At 36.2% G+C, this 15,572-nt stretch overlaps 1 protein-coding gene and 1 long non-coding RNA gene across 2 annotated transcripts; one reads left to right on the top strand and one right to left on the bottom strand.

The window, feature by feature from the left end:
• GAL (galanin and GMAP prepropeptide) lies at positions 1,108–9,115 on the bottom strand. Its single transcript, XM_021403847.1, has 6 exons — positions 8,908–9,115; positions 8,633–8,713; positions 7,900–7,954; positions 6,379–6,465; positions 3,794–3,871; positions 1,108–1,374 (listed from the first exon to the last, which is right to left on the bottom strand). Exons 2-6 carry the CDS (start codon positions 8,711–8,713, stop codon positions 1,322–1,324), a joined length of 354 nt encoding a protein of 117 aa, XP_021259522.1. The 5' UTR covers positions 8,908–9,115; the 3' UTR covers positions 1,108–1,321.
• On the top strand, positions 1,349–13,407 carry LOC110402119. The gene is made up of 5 exons (XR_002440912.1): positions 1,349–3,781; positions 6,652–6,722; positions 7,584–7,655; positions 8,543–8,788; positions 11,594–13,407. It is a non-coding gene; the product is annotated as an uncharacterized LOC110402119 (long non-coding RNA).

The raw sequence follows: 15,572 nt of genomic DNA, 5'->3' as shown, positions 1-15,572 counted from the left end.
TTTAATGAGCCATGGTTCAAATTTATGACTGGAAATAGGGACATTACTAGCAAAAATGAATTTAAAGTACTGAACAATGTTAATGTACACAAGTTGGAGTTCACTATACTGTTTTCATGTCTTGGAATCCCATAATTTTACCAGATAGTGTATGGAAAAAATAGGCTTTCCCAAAAGCCTATTGAATCTGATGGAAAATATTTTGTGTACTTCAGAAGGTGTATATCAGACACTAAATCATAGTTGGAGTGATTACTGGAGGAAGAGCAAAGATGGACTGACAGGGTGAAATGGCCTTGTGGTTTCAGATTAGTCACTAATGGCTTGGCATCTAGAATGTACTCTGCTACGATAAAAGTGAAAAACAGATTATGTAAAAATGTTCTGCAAAATTTCTGTCAGTCTGTGTGCTCCAGACAACAGCATTTTGAAAGGATGATATTTCATTGTGCTAGACAGAATGTCAAAGTCAAATGTGAAGAACCTTTATAAGATTCTTCATACTCTGTTTTCCTCATTTCTGCTATGCCATTTACCCTTTTTGGGCCTAGCATCATGGTCCTGCTGCATCAAAGCTCTTCAGAGGAATTAAACACGTCTTCAAGTGCTTTTCTGGACTCAAGGTACCTCATAAAATATTTTTTAATCCTGGAGTAGACAGTAGAGTCTCTTAATTAAAGAGTACAGACCCAGTATTTGTGATGGCATAGGAGTAGGAAGACTGTACATACAATTTGTGTAAACTTACAACATTTATGTTGTGTTAAAATAAGCTTCAGCCTGTGGACTGGTTTATTACAGATGATTAATATGAAATGCAAAAGGAACATGGGCTTATTTTGTGTCTATGAGCAAATGAACAGGAAGAAAGATTTCCATGAAGCATGGAAGTACAAGCAGATCTGCGACCTAAAAAGACTGTGTGATGGTAACAGTCTGAAACTGAGCTTTTCCTGTGTCTCAGTTAGCTAAGATGCTCCATATGTAGTACTTATGTTCTATTTTATGAGTATAGATGCAGCATAATCTTACTATTTAGCCTGGGTTTTGCATATGAATTATCATGTGCTCTTTAAAGGGAAATGAAACAAAGTTGTTGCTGTTTATTTTTATTTTATCATTTACCTACAGAAAAATTTTACCAAGGCAAAATTTTACACCATAACATTACAGGAGAGAAAAACAAAACCAAAGAGGCAGAACATCATTTACTGTTTTTCAGATTAATGAAAACAATATGTCTCATCTTCTGTTCTTCTGGATCTTTTGTTTAGAATTGACTTGAAATTTGCACTACAACAAAATAAAAATGTTTTCTTCTTCAAGACTGATTTGTTTCCTCTGGAGAAGGTAAATTGTCAAGTGCTCCCATCTCTTCAAAAAAGAAAAAAAAAATGAATTAACAAATATGTAAGGTGCATAATAGTCTTGGCAAGTAAATAATATGATCCAATCTCAGTAGTATACATTTTTTATATTTTCTGTCAACTGTAAGAGGCAGATCTTCGGACTTTTGATAGGTTACTTTATAAAATTTTTCTTTCTTTTAAATGTTAACAACTTCTTACAATAATGTTACTTTTTTTTTTTTTTTAAGAAATAACAGTGATGTAGTGATGCTACTGGTATCAAGCTTCAAAAATTTTAATATTAATGGCAGTCCTGTGCTATTCTACATCCAGCTTTACATGGGCAAGACTTTAGAACTGGAGGCAGACATTTTCAAGAGGAAATAGCTGAAGGCCATTTTTTTGTGATCTCTAAGGCGTTTCTTATAATGATATTAACTGAAACACTCACTTCATCTTGTAGATAGATAGAAATTTGTATCTAATTTGAGTTATCATCATTCCCTGATGCTGAATTCCATGAGTGGGTTTCCACCCCACCTCCACAGGAAGATATCTAAATGAATATATTTAATGTGGTAAAGTGACATTTGAGCAAAAATGTTAAAGCCTCTCTACCACAGTAGCATAGTATCAAAGTATGTTTTTCACCTGCAAAATCCTAGGTTATGATTTGGTGTAAAAGTTTGTATTAAGTCTTGGCAATACCTACTCTTAAGGGATAATGTGATAATATTCTGTCTTTTGTAACCTGGGAATACAAGAACTATCTCAAGGAAAAGCCATTTTATATGATCTGGACAATACCATTTTCCTGTATTCCGAGGACAGATAACAATACCATCTTTTTCTGAATAAAAGAAGGTGTTTAGCATTACTATCCTAAATAGGGAATTGATACTGTTAGTTACATTACACTTTTTTTCCTCATTCGTCCCAGGGAAGAAATAATTTGTATTTCTATGAGATGCATTTTATTTTCTTGCCCAACAAGTCAGTAGGTCTTAGCCTATTCATCACAGTGGACTCTCACACTTTACATGTTTTGCGTTCTTTCCCTTCTTATCCAGTTATTTCTTTTGCTTCCTGGGCTCAGATAGCAGGGTATGGAAATAAATGTTTAGGTCTCCTTCTCAGTGGCACACTAAACAAGCTATTTATTTATTCACAGTAAATATACATGCTAATAATCTTTAAATGTATGTATATATTTGAATTCTCTCAGGCCTTTAGCTCTAGCTGTAAAGAGTTTTTGTTACAAATGCAGATTTGATTAAGTAAGCATTAGGTTGATGTTTTCAGTAGTGAAAATTATTTTGCTTGGGTGAATGCAAATCATTTAATAAACTATGCCAAAGATGTCTAGAGTTTTGTTTCCTAGATATACAGAACTCATAGATTCCTTGAATGTCTTTTTATATAATGAAATTGAAATATAACACCTAGTTCTTTGTTACTATTCCACATCATATGCCTATCACAGAATTGCTTATAATTCATTGTATTTAAAGATATATAAGTATAGAAGTTACAGATTGCCTGCTTCCTGAAACAGAGAATTCCGCAATCATTTGCAAAGAAAATATCTTTTTTTCTCCTTGCTATCTTTTTTGCAAATACGTGTTAAGTTTTTAAATGCTTTGTAGACAGTTTTAAGAGGGCAGAAGACGTTTTTAAAAATTAAGTTATCTTTCTTTGCCTGAAAGTTTTTTTTGAGAAAATTATGAAGATGCTCAGAATTGTGATTAAAATGAACAAAATCAGAAGCAGGCACATTTCTTCTTTACCTAATGATATAGTGACGCTACTGTTCTTACAAGATCAGCTGTAAGCTCAGTTTTACAAATCTTGTCAGAGTTCTGTGACTTCCCATAGTTTTGCCAGCAGCACTTTGAGCTGTTTGCTAAAGTGCAGCTTAATGTTTTTTTGCAATTTTATGATGTGACTTTCTTGTAGAATGCATGGAGAAAGGGAGATGTATTTCTTCATTGCTAACAGGTTTTTCTAAATTTCAGCCAACTGCTCTTGGCGGTAAAATGAGCTTTTATTTAATTAGTTACTAAATTGTTTTAATAACTTGCATATAATCAGACTGTATTTACTTTGTTTTCAACTATCTGTATGCTGGCTCCATAGCATTTTATAGTAACTTATTGTTTTCACAGTGCTAGGAGTAATCAAATAGTACTAGAAACCTCTTGTGTCAGGTATTCATTCACCTGCGTTTTGACAGGACTGCCTGTACTCATGAAGTCAGACATATTCCTAGATATGTTAAAGTAGAACTGACTTCCTCTCCCTTCCTCCCACCCTTACTCCCAGGAATGCTGTTCAAAGGCAAATCTGCAGTAGACTTGCACTGAATGTCACAGGAGAAAGGCCGACGGAAGAAGATCTTCAGTGCTTCTGCTAAATATAACTGGATTTAAAAGGTATTCACTAACCTTTAAGATGTAAGTAAGTCAAAAATTCGATTACTGTGCGCACAGTGTTTTCGTCAGCCAGTGGTCTTCCAAGATTTCCTAAAAAATAAATCAGTCATTATTCAATGTTAACATGGTGTAAAAATATCTATTAATTGCATATAACATTGTGTCTGAATTTATAAGGATCCTGAAATACAATCTGGAAAAAAAATCCTTGAAATGGAATGTCTCATTTCACTGAAGAGCAAAGCAACTTTCAGGTATGCAGCTGCAATTCTCAAAATTGAAATTGCACACCTTTGTATGCCATTGCTGCAGAGGAGCTACTCTGACAGCTTAATGGTCATGATTCTTAAGACCAGTGAGCCCAATTGCAGAAGAGAATTATCCTTTGACCTCAGCTCCCTCTTTTGTGTCTGCTAGCTTGAGATGAAATGGAAGGGTAAATGTAGCAAATTCATCAGTTTTACAAAACAGTTGAAAGTTCTATGTGAGGGCTGACTTTGTTCCCAGTAAGATGCTAAGTGATACAGAAGTGATTTGTAGTCCCAGCAACTGAGTCTGGGACTTACCTAAAGGCTCAGGAGGATGTGCTTTTGCAAATATATAACAAGTACTGTATACTCTCTTTAATCTTGTGCAAGTTGGCTTTTTGATACTTCTTAAATTGCCCAAGTAATCAAGTGTTCTCAAAGCTTGTTACTGTACTTGGGAAAATGAGTAATGTGTTTGTTTTGTGTATTAAAAAAAAAAAAAAAAACCTTAAAAACTGGAGACATCTTGCTTTTTGTCAACAAGGCGGAAGCTTGTTCTATATTAGAGAACAGATTTTACGTAATTTTGCTGAGTGTTTTAGTTCTCTACATATAGAAGAGACGGGCAGCAGAATCTGACTCACAGCCCATTATCACAGTGGTGAAAATACAGTCCCTTGATGTTATCACTGAGGACACGTTTCATCTCAGAAAATAGCCTGAAAGGCAGGTTTTGCAGCAGGTGAATGCTGGGAGAATTCTTCCATGACAGTAGAAATGATTCATTTCTGTAGTGACATACAGTCCAGACAGAGCTGTGCAGCCCAAGTGAAAAATATTGATGGGAAATTTTAAGGAGAGGAAGGCTTCTGATATAGAGTCAGCATTTAAGAATTTGAGTGGAAGTTTGTGTCTAGATATCTTAGATTCCAGTCTTTTGATGGACACAAACATGTTGACTCTTACATTAGTAATACTTGTGTTTTCATTTGAATATTTTTCTTTATTTAATTTTTATTCTGATCTCATTTGTTATGGATTTTTATTATAATTAATATGATTATACTGGTCTTTAGTTGACCCGTTTTTTATCCGTAATATGATATTTATTGCATATATATATATGTGTATTAGGGACTTGAAGATACACACATATTCCTATGAGTATATAGGATTTTGATTCCATATAGCCAGTTACTTTCAGACTCTAGCAATGAAAGTTATTTTCTTGGAGTTTAAAGTTTTTCCTAAATGTGCTCATAGATATTGTTTCTTTTGTTTTGTTTTTGTTTTTTTCAATTTAATATTATGTGACTAACACAGCTTACAAGTTCAGAGTTGTCTGGAGAGCTTGCAGCATTTCTTGAAACAGGAGAGCATCTAAAATATGGTTAATAACAGAGGCAGTTATAAATATTTTTAGGTCCCATCCAGACAAGTTTGGTTATGTTTACTTGTAAGTTTGGGCATGCAGCAGTTCCTGCAGTAGAGTTCCATAATTCTTAAAGATCATATATTTCTGTAAAGGAGCTGGCGATTTATTTGCAAATGGCAGCATTGCTTTGTGCCCCATACTGTTAGATTGCAAATGCTGTCTTCCTTTAACATTGGTTCTGATAAGCAAAATATTATTTTTATACCAATGTTGAGGAAATATTCCTGTTTTGGTATTGTTGTTTTAATATATAACTACAAACCAGCGCTAAACTGGCATTCATCCTGAAAACACAAAAACTGAGGTAAATGTTAATTTGACCTAACTTTAATTGACTTGTCATACTTTTTGGACAAAGCTCATTCCCCAGCTTTAACGAAAATAATCCAAATTGCTTAAATATAGAAACATTGTGAGACTTAACTTGGAGAGTTTATTTTAAATGATTGAGAATCTTCTAACATAAGCAGTGCCACATGATTTTAATTCGATTGGTTTCAGCTTTAATATCAAAATCAAAAAGTATTTGCCAGTTTCTGTTGGTTTCCCTACTGAAAAGAGTTCTGTATGATCTCGCTTCTTTGCTGACAAAAATGAGCTCTTGAGTGTCTAGGGCGAAGTCTGATATACTGAATTGTGTATACAGAAAGAAAAATAAATTTATTTAAAGTATAATAAATCATATTGCTTTTAAAGTAATACAATTACAGTACTTTTCCCAAGGAAACAAAGTGTTTAAGCACACTTCTGGTCTGTGGGTGAAATTTAGATCTTCTTCTTCACCAGTTTTTAGTGGGATTTTTGGAAAAGTGTAGGAGTAACCTTATATCTAAGCAGTTAAATTAGATCAATGACAGTAAATAAATTAAGACATTTAAAAAAATAAACAATACTAACTTTCAGAATTTAATTACCTGCTTTTATATCCTCATCAGGCTGTATTTCACGTTTACCAGTGAAACCATGTTTGTCATTAAAAGATCTGTGGTTATCTACTGCATCTGACAAATAAATTAGAAATCAGAGGAGTTAATTGACTTGGCAGTAACCTTTTCCTTTTATGGATTTTAATGAAAAGATCACGATCAATACTAGTTGGATACTTATATACAAAATGACAAAAAAAAAAAAAAAATGTCAAATAACCTTTCTTCCACGTTTGTGGTGATGATTTCTATCATTTACAGACCCAGTCCTGTACTACATCTACATATTTGTCAAACCTGTTGTTGAATTCAGTGAAAGTTCTAAGTAAAACGTAAGTTTGTACGTTCAAGTGTAATCTGGGAGGTTGTTTTTGCTACCCTTTCCCCTGTTATTAGAAAGTGTTGCCAAGGTGTTTACTTAAAGAACAAGCTGCAGATAAATTTTTGAAGATTATTCATGTAAACTATCTTACATGCCCCTGGTGCATCTTCTCTCCCCCTTGCAATGGGCATTTCCTTTATCATTAAAAGGTGATCAATACGACCTGCAACAGAGGATGATTCCTATTACCCAGTCTTAGATAAATGTCATTTGAAAAGCACATTTCCATATCTGTCAATTTGGTTAGATCTGCTTTGGGGCATAAATTTACAAAGCCAGTTAACAAGTTTAAGATGCATTAATCAGTTTTTATATATCCTTTTATGTGGTCTATATATGGAGAGTCACAGTAGGTACTGCAGCATTTCTCATGTGTCACTGAGACTGAGAATATACAAACGTTGGTAAAGAGTGTAATTACCTTAACCAGAAATAATGATAAAAGACAGATATTTGAGACAGCTTAGCACTGTATTTCCATTTTGCTCATAATGTACATACATTTTCTTACAAATGCACACACAATCTACTTTTTTTTTGTATAATCCAATGATCCTTCATCTTTATAAACCAGTATGTATGGCTGTATTTTGAATAGCATGTACCTGAAGTATTTTTCACACAACAAACTGTTATATTTGTAGCCGTGACTTTGCACTTTGTTATTGTTTTAATTTGCTTGGACTTTTTTTAATAGTAGTATAATAAAGCCAGGTGACAAAGCTATTTTCAAACAGATTTTAACTGAAATCTGAAATAAGTTGAGTAATGCCAGAATTTCACATTACGTCACTCTTCCTCTGATATCTAGGATGCTATGATGTTTTGTAACACTTCCAGGAAAAAGGGAAAAAAGGAAATATTTGCCACGTGGAAATTACAGGTCAGTAGCACAAAGGGTGACTAGATGTGCATCTGTGTATAAAGACTCACAGCATGACTCTTCTTCAGAAAACAACAATGATTGTCTAAGGCAACTCAGTTCTGTAATCGGCACGCAATAAATATCTAAACAAGTAGTCAGTCTTTGCAGTCTCAGGTAAATGAGTAGCACAGAACAAATGAGAAGTTTTACAAGAAAAAACTTCTGAGTTTTGAAATAATACAAGAAAGAGTGCTTGACTTACGTGGCCCAAGTAGGTAACCAGCACTGTTCAAAGTCCAGCCCCTTTTTTCTTTTGCCTTGAAGAAAGAAAGATGCAAGTAGATTAATGCGTGAAATACACTTTCGGAACAGAAGAAGGTAACCAGCACCCAAATGGATGCTCTTTTACTAGAAGTGTCTTCTGAAGGTTTGAAATAAGATCAATTTGGTAAAAATAATAATAATAATATAATAATACCAAAGCATTTACTACTGCTAGCTCCTGCCTCCTCCCCATGCAGTCAGTGGTTTTGTTGTTGACATCCACGTACTGTGAAGATTTCACATCATATAAATGAAACTGCAAATCACAATTTGGAGGTAGCAATTTTGACTTTGCATTTCAAGTTTATGTTATTTCCTGATAATCATTTAGCAAAAAGTAGGATTTTCTTTTAGTTGCTTGGATTTGTGTGATGGTTTTTGTAAAAAGGTCCATACCTATACCACCTTTTCTGAGTCAGACAGGGATGGATATCCACTGAATTTTCCTCTATAAACTAGACCTTTGTTTCTTATTCTTTGTGACATGGGAGCTATTATTCAAAAGCCTGGTATTTAATTAATTAACAGCCCCGAATATATGAATGCTACGTCTTGTCTGACTGCTGTTTCTCTTAACACAGGGTACATCATGACAGAGCTCACTGTCACTTGTTAGCTTTGACATGGATGCTGCCCAATGGAAACGACCCCCATGGGAGATGAGTACTTACAGATAAAACCAGTCCGAACGTTTCTGACAGGGTGGCACAAAGGATTAAAGACAGAAACAGGAAACCCGCACACCTCTGCATCTGAAAAGAAACCGCACCAGGGTAAGCGCTTCAGGTTGCTCGCTGCCTGGCTTCTAGCTTGGATCCGCATAGCAGGTGAGCAAACTGGCCACTGATGAGGGGTGGGGATGAGCCTTCCTCCCGTGGGGGCCCACACCCCAATTCCTTCTGGGGAGCAGTGAGACAAGGCCGAGAGGTCGGAAGGGACTGAGTACCTTGAGCTGGGTCACGATGGTGTCTCACGGGGAGCTGGCAGGTGGCGAGATGTCCCACGGCTGATGCTGGGATGTCCCACAAACGCTGGGATGTCCCACGGCTGCGGTCCAGATGGCTGCTCCCGGCAGGCACTCACTGCATGGCCCCGGTGCACGGGCACAGCTCTGCACACCCACCCTTCGTCCCCTCCGCTCTTTATGGGCTGCGGAGCCCTCCCCCCCCCCGCCTCCCATGGGTCATTTTACCTCACCAACCCACTGCATTAGGAAGGGCAAAAATTATAGCAATTCAATTAGGGGCTTTTGGAAGCACGACGCAGGCTGCAGAGAGATAACTGTCCAGGCAATTAGCCATAATTAGGGTGGCCTTGGGCAGGCTGGCAGTGAGAGGAACTCTGTCCTGGGCAGTCTGGCATGCGCTGCAGTGTGCTTATCAGTGGAGACCAAACAGACAGAGCTGAATTCAGCTCACTTTTCACTGAATCAGCTACGGAAGCAGAGCTGAATACAAACAGCTATGTGTGATGCCCACCAGCAAGATTTGCCGTGTTTGCGCACTGCCTTTGGGAACACAAAAGACTTCACACACATATGCTCCCCACCCCTCCACTTGCTCCCTCAGGCACTCGTGGTCCCTTGAAATCCTTTTGACTCACATGCCCTTTACCCCAGCATCACAGCAAATAATGCTAAAGATACTCAGTCATTGTACTTTCTTGCTACTTTGGAGCATGGAGAGACACAGGAGTTGGTCAGAAATCTATTCTCTTTGTTTGTTCATTGCCTAGGCTGCAAAACAGCAATGTTTTGTACCTGAGATATCACTTTTTTTTTCTTGTCCTTAAGGTCTTGTGTGAAGGGTAGAAATGAAGCTCTCCCCAGTGACTAGACATGCCCCAGCATCTTAATTGCAGCCTGTGAAGTTTCACTAGTTCGCTTATCTTATAGCCAGTGTAGGCATGTGCAAAACTGATTTACAAGGCGGAGATCCCAATGTCACTTCCCAGTGTCAGGGAATATACCCTGCCAAGTCGTATTTTTTCTGCAGCAGTCACATTTTTTCAGTGTAAGTCCCCTAAACTCCTATTTCAGTTTGAAGAGCCTAAGAGATGATGTACAGAATGTTATACTGCCAGCTCATTTTTCTGAAGCTGCTTAATACTCTTTGCAAACATTCATAGAGCATGTGTGTGAACTTGGATAAGGAGTAAAGGCTGCTAGCAGGTAATACAATATCTTTTCTTCCACTAGTTTAGAAGCAAGTAGCATTTTTACTTCAAGTAGCATGATGTTCGTATTCCTTGCTAGTGGCAGAAGCTGTGTCTCGTAGTTCTGTTTTCCAACTTTTCGTCAGAAGCCATAGCATTGCAATTATCTGTTTGTCACTGAATTCCAGATCTAAAATTGCTTGAATAAAGTTTATTTTATACAATTGTTAAATGCTAATGCACATAAACGGGAAGCAATAAATCTGCTTTGATGTTTTGTTTCATTTGTTGAGGATGTTCTGTCAGCTGTCACATTATCCTTATAATTCAGAATAGATAGATCTGGGAAACAGCAATGTAATATTTTTGTGAAGTGTTGTTTTTCTTTATCAAAGATGTACTTCTGGATGAGATTTCTTAGCTTTCAGCTCTTAACATTTCCTCAGAAATCTTCTTTGAAACTTGAAGCATCTCTGAGACACAAAGTGTTTTCTTTGTGTTATTTGAGTATAATTACAGAAATTATAAAAGCGAAGTCTGAATTTGCATTCAAGCAGTATTATAAAAATGTATTAATTCTGTTATCTTTGACTACTGGTTTGTTCTTCAAGTTCTGGTAAAAAGTACTTGAAACAATGTACATTAAGCTGTATTTTTTATTCCAATTTTGCATCACAATTCTTGCATCTTCTTGTCAAATTTCTGGGGAAAATGACTTCTTCATCTTCACTAGAGTCAGATGAAAAAGAAAGCCTCTTTGTTTACTCAAGCAGCTAATCCATCATTTGTCCATTATACATTTTGTGTAATCTATCTTTAGGTTAGTGTCAATTAAATAATTTTATCAGTCATTCCTACAATTGATGTTCTCATTCCCACAATTTTCCTTGTCAAGAATGCTATTAGGTTTTTTCTTCCTTAAGAATTCTAAACCTCACAGATCAGAGAGAAGAATTAGAATGTAGTCTGAAGCCTGCCTTTTCTAGCTTAGCTTCAAAAATGGCCTTCTGCTTAACTACATGGTTTATTTACCTACTGAAATGGCTTTTCAGCATGCTAATTCCTCCATTGAAGTATTTGTTGGTTTCATTTCGTGAGGAAGTGGTAAATCCTAAGATAAATCCAAAGGTAGTACGGGTTGAATGGCAAAAATTTCTCTTAGATGCAATTGATGTGGTAATATGATCTATTTTATTTTTCATTGACAAAAACCATAAGCAACTATGAAGGACTGTTTATAGAATGTTCTGGAAAAACACTGAAAAAAAAGTGGATTATATATTTTGGCAGGAGCTGGAGATACAGGGGCTCCCTTCCCTGTAGAGCTTACTGAGAGATAATAAGTGAAAAAGGAAGAAATTATTCTGCTATTTCTTTATTGAAGCTGTATAGTCAGGATAGAGTATATAGTAAATAAAACAGTACAAGTATTAACAGAGTGATGTCCAGTTTCATGAAAAATGAGTTTTTCTTCCCAGGTGGCATCAAGTGTGACCACACTGTTAAAGGCCATCTTCAGGTATGTACATAAAATCTCTAATTTTATATAAGTAGTGGAGATGAATTCTAGACTTGAGAGATGAGTTACAAGACAAAATTGTCTCCCATATGGTGGTGTAATACCAGCAAAACTCTGATGTTACAAAAATAAAATGCCTTATTAGGGGGATTTCATCATCCAACTAACTAGAATTGATTCTTTTAAGAGCTGTGGAGATGCCTAGCTTTGAGTCTGTTCCAGTATTTGCAAGGGGACCGCTGACATGCAGTGCCACTAACAACTTGAGTTACTTTTTTTTCTAGATTGGAAACAACTGTAGATTTTTAAGATTGGTGTTTTAACTCTGAATACAGAAGTTTACCACAACGGAGCATGGAGGTCAGAAGTGCAAGATTTCCTGTGGCTAAGTTGAATTCTGAGTGGGAAAGGCATACATTTCTTTCCAGTAGAGTACAGACACTGACAGCTCTGAGTATCTAGGAGCAATGAGGAATTCTGGATGCCAACAGGGCTGTGAGCAGCTTCAATGACCTAAAAATGTAATGATAGTTTGCTGGTAAATGATGACAGTGTCACAGAGCAGCAGTATTATCCCACTTTTTGATACCTTAGCTGCTCATTATTAACCTAATGAGGCAGAAGCTGATGACATTGCATTTATCTGAAAGTCATGTAGATACACAACTGTATTGTTTTTAAGGTAGTTTATTCTTTAAGTCTTTGAGAAACCTCTGGATTATTTTGGTCTTTCATATATGTAGAACTTGCTTCTTCTTTACTGGATGTAGAACTGAAAATTTGGTGGTTTTTCTGGTTTGAGTTGGTTTTTTGTGGCTTTTTTTTTCTTAAAAAAACCCATAGTAATAAGTGAAAGGTCATTTTCTTCATCCTTCTAAAGCTTTTACTATTGTTTTTCTCCCATTTTCCCAATTTGTAATTCCTGCAAAATGTAGGCAATTTTCACTGAGAGTATCTTTTACCCATTTTTACCACCTGCAGCTCAGTGTCAAATAGAACTAAATATTATAGATACCCACTGTATGAAGGGCCGTTTTTGGTTCTGAATTACACTGATATCAACTAATAATTTCCTGTTATTACATCAATCAGTGTGCTACTAGTGCTATTATTCACACTACATATATCATTACAACAAAATTGTCCCCATATTATATCTTTTTAAATGGTTTTTACTTCAGGATGCACATTGATTTTAGGCTAATTGTGTATTTAAGAAAGAAACAATGGAATAAAAGGTTTGGAGGAATATTCTGAAAAAAAAATGCTATACTCACTAATATTGTGTAGAATCTTGATCAATGGTTCATAAAACTTGCAGGAGAATAAAATGTATGTCAGATTTGGTTACAGTTAGCCAACAGGTTCAAGCCTACCAAGGACAGGTTGCCAGCCAGTACAATTATATAACTTCATTTCCTAAAGATGTCAGACTGAAATAGAAGCTCTCCTGATGAGAGTTTTTTTAATAACCTGAGAAAAGCCCTGAGATTCTGAAATAGAAATTCTAAGAAATACCATTTGTCAGGGTTTCTGGTTCTCTCAGTAGTGGATCAATAGAGGTTGCACATCCTACTCTATTTTCTAGTCTCCTGCCTTCCCAGACTACTGCTATCTGGGCAAAGTGGCTACATGTAGTAGAGCCTCTGCTTCACCAGTGTCATTTATAGGGCCACTTAAAGAAGGGAATGCTTTCAGAGACACTCCCTCTCTCAGAAGCAAACATAATGCCTCTGATGTCATTTTGTTTTGCACCATATGAAATGAAGTATTTGTATATTATATACACTGTAATGTTAAATAATCTGAAGATTCACTGTTTGTAAAAAAGGAAAAAAAAAATCTTGCATACGTTACAAATAACATTATTTCCCTGTCTGACAACATCATCATAACTCAATTAGAATTTCTGCAGTGGCTTTGAAATATCTTAAAATTTACAAAGTAAATTTTCCAGAAGTGGAAAGGGTTTTGCACACTTGGTATCTGACAAGGAAGCGTTAGCTGAACAGGGAGCACTCCCACATCTTCTCAGAGGAATAAGAAATAGGGAAACAATGTTCTTCTTTTCTCACCTTGAAGCCCTGGGGTAAGAATACACTAGTAGTAAAGAAGAGGCAAAAACACCTTCTTATTCTCCCCATCACATCTGAAAACCTTCAAAACACTAAACCAATCTCAAAACCTCCCAAGCCAGAATCATTTGATCTCAGGCTTAAAACAGTTCTCACTGGCAGAAGTTTGAAATGTAGCATTTCAGCTCTGATAGAAGTATCAAATTTTATGATCTGTTGAGATATGTGGTTCAGAAGAGAACATGCAAAGCTGAATTTTGGTTTAAAATTATCTTTGTTCACACTTGTGATTCATAAGGAGGCAAAAATTCTGTTACATTTGATAGGATATATGCTGAGATCCTGATGTGTGCTTGAGCGCTCACAACATTTCTGATTCTTAGCGGGAGCGCAAGTGCTTAGCAGTGTCCAAGATCCTAGTTTCCATCAATGCTTTTGACATATAAGTTGGACATATTGGCCTTTTTTTTTTTTTTAATTTGAAAATTGAATGTGGAGTAAGGAGGAGAAATGGCAGTATGTCTATGCTGCATGTGACATTTTCCATAGCTTTGCAGAATAAAAATGCCAATGATATCATGCACAGGATAGGTTAAATAAGATGCCCACACAATGGTTTTCTATTGCTGGAAAAGAATGTTTATGAATTCAATTAGAAAAAAAAAAAAAAGCTGCTTATTTTCTATTTGGGTATATGGCTTTTTGTCTTTAATAGGCACGAATACTGCTTATTCTTTCCAGGGGCTACAGAGGGAGCCCTTGCTCTTAATTTAGATCAGCGTTCAGCCAGTGCGAGTTATCTGCTTATTTGCTGAGGAGAAATTAACAGAAGGCTGAATGTTTGAGGCAAGCCAAAGCCACGGACCAAAGGGGCTACTAAGGTGCAGACAGACTGTTAAAATGGTATCTTTAGAAAAAGTCACATGAGCAAATTCCCCAACAAATCTCTTAAACAACCCTAGCAAGACTGTAGTAAATTATGGTCTGGGGAGGACTGAATTTTCCATCACACTCACTTCGTTTGCTTAGCAGTGCCTCCCACCCATTACTTCTCTTATTACAGGAAAAAAAATGCATTTAAGGAGCTGAGATAATCACTTTCCCTGTAGAAAATCTTGAGAATGAAGAAGTAAAGGACATACAGGACAGGATTCACCTTCTTAGCTTGAGGAACTTACATATGAGTTAGATATCAAGCTCCTATGATAGTGGCGAGGAAATCAATATGGTCAAGAGTGACACCACTTAAGCTAATATAACCATCTACACATGGTTCCAGTGACTCATTTGGCCAACTATCCATTGACTGCAATAGAATGTTTGACATGTAGCTCACCTGTAGGGGCCTAAATTAATGGCAAGTAATTGCAGCCACAACGACATTCTTCTAAACAATAAGAAAATTGTTCAGTTATTATCTCTGCCTAATGGGAATAAGTAGGACTGGATTAATCTGCAAGAAAAAAATCTGCCAAGGTTGGTTATTAGGAAAGATTTGATAGCTATATGGATAGAAAAGAACTCTTAAGAAATCTAGTATTAGGGTATTTACATGGAGGTTTCTGTAGGGAAAGATTCAGGGAAGGTGTCATGTATAATGCAGGCGCACTTAATACTCCAGAAGTGAAGCATTTCAAATAGACAGTCTCTCCAGTCTGCCTATATGCTTGTTTGTGTGTACAAGACCTGTGCACAGCACATTTCTTAAGTGTTTCAGGCCTACTTATGTTATGACATAATCTGCATTTTTACTGTTGTGATTAATTTCAAATTTTATCCTTTTGTATTCTCCCAGCACATTCAACATTTTAACTTCCCTGCTCCCCTTACTTGCCATCTTAAATCTTTGTATGTCCCATAATA

The sequence above is a fragment of the Numida meleagris genome, chromosome 6 (genome assembly GCF_002078875.1).
Source record: "Numida meleagris isolate 19003 breed g44 Domestic line chromosome 6, NumMel1.0, whole genome shotgun sequence".
In the NCBI taxonomy this organism is placed as follows: domain Eukaryota; kingdom Metazoa; phylum Chordata; class Aves; order Galliformes; family Numididae; genus Numida; species Numida meleagris.
The sequence above is the reverse complement of the archived record's forward strand: the minus strand, read 5'-3'. Positions and strand labels throughout refer to the sequence as shown.